At 45.8% G+C, this 3,988-nt stretch overlaps 1 protein-coding gene across 1 annotated transcript in view; it reads right to left on the bottom strand.

Moving 5' to 3' along the window:
* LOC117870949 (general transcription factor IIF subunit 2) overlaps positions 1-3,712 on the bottom strand; it is a 46,254-nt gene extending 42,542 nt beyond the window's left edge. The window contains exon 1 of the mRNA XM_034758454.1: positions 3,678-3,712. Within this exon, the coding sequence (XP_034614345.1) occupies positions 3,678-3,692 (15 nt within the window). The 5' untranslated portion in view covers positions 3,693-3,712. The remainder of the gene's footprint in view (positions 1-3,677) is intronic.
* Positions 3,713-3,988: the final 276 nt, after the last annotated feature.

The following is a 3,988-nucleotide window of genomic DNA, read 5'->3' as shown; positions in this document are numbered from 1 at the left end:
CTTTAACATAGTTGTATCATGGAATTCACCACCCCCCCCCCCGACTCCCTTAACATAGTTGTATCATGGAAGAAAGTACGTAACACGACAATTTTCCAAAAATCAAAGTTATTGCAATAGCAGATCGAGATTTGATGAAGCAGAAATAAATCACATCTTAATTCATCTGTTTTCGGAAAGGAACTAGACACTCAAACACTCATGATCCTAAAACATAGGCCAACAGCTCTCTGAAAGATGATATAAGCTTGGTAGAATATTAACAACACTGTTAGTCAAATTCAAGAAACATGGTCCCTCTAATCAGGAGGGTTTAGAGAACTGGTACACAAACATTTTCACCTCGATTGTAGGCCTCTGGTTCTAATGCAACTTAGTCATTTTCACAGGATAGCTGTTCAATGACTGTGAAATGCATGTGAAATTAATTGGTCTGAGTCCAGTTCTGGTCCCACCCACCTCTCTCTTGGTTGCTGGGAGCTGCATAAAGAGTCCTGCTGTTTCTTACATATGCTCCCGCTTTATGAAAGGGGTGCATAACTTTCCTGACAACCTGCTCTTTGCTGGTGGTGGGAGAACAGTGCCATTATTTCATCTACAATGGAAATTCGTTAATTGTAGCCTCATTCCACAGGTGAACTCTTTAGTCTCTTTCACATATTGGAGTGTCACCCTGATACCCATGCTAACACAAGACAAGAACAGAGGGGTGGGAGTAGGCATTGGATGGAGCTAGCTGGGAGGAGATGCGGGAAGAAGAGCCGTCACTTGATTATTTGACTCTCCAAGACCAAACGGATGACTGAATTTTTCATGCTCTAAACAGGGAGTGGGATTTCAAACTAATTTTTAATGCTAAACCCCCAGCATTTCAAGAAACATACTGTGACTACATGATGTTAATTACACCTACTAATGTGGGTGGTATCTTGTGTATATTCTGTAGGCTGGCATCTTGTGTATATTCAAGATTGAGTGATGAATCAGTGGAGTCTATGGCATTTTCATGTCGGTTATTGAAACAACAAGCATCCCATGGCATGATTGATTATTCCAATTCTATAGATTTTTGCTTTACATACCACATGAAGTGAAATGAGTGACAGTTGAACACTATGCAACATTCTCTTTTCAATGCTTTGTTTTGTTCCCTGTTTGATAAAATGTGGGTAATTCAGTAGAGCTGCTAAATCCCTAGTTTTATGTCCGAGTTTATTAGTGTTCCAGAACTTATGCTTAAATTCAAGGTAACGATTGAATGCCAGCAGTATAAATACACGGCTTTCAGCATCCCAGAATAAAGTGACAAAACCCCAGAATGGTATTACCTTGCCCCAATCGTATCCACTGCATTCACTTTTATTATTAGTGCCCCCTATTTAGCAAGGAATTTTAGCACATGCTTAACTTTAAACATGTAAATAGCCCTACTGAAGTTGATGAGAGTGCCCAAGAGCTTAAACTGCAGATGAAAACAAAACAAAATAAATCTAAACATTTTCAATATGAAAGTAAAGGCTCAATCCTGCAAGGTGCTTAGTGTAACGCCGACAGCCCCCCCGATCATTGGCGAGTGGGATTGAACCAGGGACCTCTGGAGCTTAGTGCATGAGCCTTTACTGCATGAGCTAAAAGCCAACTGGCTGTTCGCTAAGGCTGTGGAGCAGACTCATTTTATCTCTCGCAAAGATGGTATGGTCTCGGTGCCACTAGATGGGACAGGACACCACACCCTGGAGGTGTGTGGGTTACACTTAGCACTTGCGTTCCGATCCAGCAAAGCACTCAAGCACATCCTACTGATGTCAATGGGACTAGTCATTCAGGTGCTTAATCACATGTAAGTGCTTTGCTGGACTGGGGCCCTTAGAGCCCAGCAACTTGCAGGCTCAAGCCCTAAATCACCTTTTATCTCAATAGGAATTTACTTGAATAGTTGCTTTGAGATCATAAACCTACTAGTTCTCATATGATCCATAAAGACTTCCAGGAAAGACAAGGTAGACAAGACCTGACTTCCTAATGTAAAAACAAACCAAAATAAATCTTTTAAATAATTCATGCATCAAGCTCATAACTTCTGTTTAAGCTATAGCATAGAAAGATATATAGCTCTAATTTAAAGACTGGAAGTGATGGAAAATCCACTGCATACCGAGGTGCCTTTTCCAGGAAATCATAACAGCATAAAAAAGGGCAAAAAAAAAAAAAAAAAAAAAAAATCTCCTCGTTTAAACTAGTACCAAGACTGCTTTACAATAAATACAAATATCTCATTGTTAGATCTTATTTGAACTCAGATTGTCAAAAAGGCAACTGAAATTTGTAGCTGTTAACATTAATAATTTCTACATTAAAATGAAGAAAACTCTATTGTCCTCAAAATAATAAAATCCTCCATCACTTTAATTATTTACCAAGAGTATTAACAGCAGAGACTGATCTGGAAAAACATCTAGGGAAGACGGTCTAAAATTTCTTGCCATTGGTGCAGATCCACCAGAAATGGTGGAACATTTTGTTGGTGGTAGCAATGGTGAGAAATGTTAGGACGAAGAATCCAGTGTAGAAAAGCTCTTAGTTCTTTCACTCCCTTTTGCTGCATCTGTTGCAAAGCCTGGGGTTTAAGGTAGGGTTACCATACGTGCGGGTTTCTCCGGACATGTCCGGCTTTTGGGTCTTTAAAATAGCCGTCGGGGGGGAATTTGTAAAAAGCTAAAAATGTCTGGGATTTCCCCCGGATGGTTATTTAAAGATCCAAAAGCAGCTGACAGGGCAGCCGCGCCGGCGGAAAGCGGTACTGGGAGCAGCATGGAGCAGCCACAAGAGGTGGGTGCGGGCGGCCCGGCTCCCCCTACCTGGGGCTCCCCTCGCCCTTCGGGGGGCGCGGGCTCCTCCTCTGCAGCACTGCCCACCGCGGGGCTCTGCCCTGCACGCGCCCAGCACCCCCGGGGCTGCTCCTGCCTCCCTGGGCTCCCCAGCCCCCCGGGGGGCTGGGGTCCTACTGCGGCTTGCGCCCCTCTGCCAGGCAGGCAGCCCCAGGGGGTTGAGGCCGTGCCACCCCTTCACCAACTTCCCTCCTCCAGCAGCCCCCTGCCGGGCCTGTTCAGCCCTCAGCCCCATCGGGTCCTGCCCTGCCTCATGCAACCTGCCCCTACCGTGCGGTGCCAAGCCCAGGAGGATTGGGGGAGCCACAGCAAAGCCTCGCCCAGAGCTGGTGCAGGAGACGAGCCTGGCTCCGGCATCAGCCTGCAGCCGGGAGTGGAGCCACTCCCCCACCAGCTTGGCTCAGCCCAGTCCTGCTCTTAAAGGGACAGGGACTGCACCGCGGCTTGGCCCGGCCTGGGGCACGTGGGGGCGTCACCTCACCCCCCTCCTGGGGGGCCCAGCAAGGGGGGTGCTCAGCACCATAGCAGCGCAGAGGGGAGGCCAGCGATCCACCTTACTCTCTCCTGCACTGCCAGCCACGGTCTTGCCTCCTTTCCCCAGCTCTGTGAAGCACTGTACACCTCAGAGCAGCAAATGGTAGCAGATTCTGCTGTCTCCAAGTAGAGTCTAGCCCTGAGTGTTTATTTCCGCAGCAATGAGTTTTTGGTTTGGTGCATTCACTCCTGATCTCCCTGGTAAAGTGTAACAAAAGCCCTTGGCATTCATTTTCTCAGTGTTTCTGGGAATACCCTTTTCAGTTTCATAGATTGATCTGGGATCTTTCTTTTGCTGTTTCCGGAGAGAACTGTTGACAGCAGGGAGATATGTCCCTGACTAGAGGGCAGGAAGCAAATTTGACTAGACCAGTTGGGACTTCCTTTTTATTTGTTACTATAAAATGTATTACACACGAATAGATTGCTAATGAACTTCCACCTTTGGGTTTCTGGAGAATAACTCACTCTAATACTTGGAAGATGCAGGGACCTTTGGTCTTAAATAATGAAACATCAGACTCATTAATTTGGGGGAAGTGCAGTGGTCCATTTATGAAATTTCT

The sequence above is a fragment of the Trachemys scripta genome, chromosome 1 (assembly GCF_013100865.1).
Source record: "Trachemys scripta elegans isolate TJP31775 chromosome 1, CAS_Tse_1.0, whole genome shotgun sequence".
NCBI lineage: Eukaryota > Metazoa > Chordata > Testudines > Emydidae > Trachemys > Trachemys scripta.
This window is presented reverse-complemented; position numbering and strand designations above follow the sequence as displayed.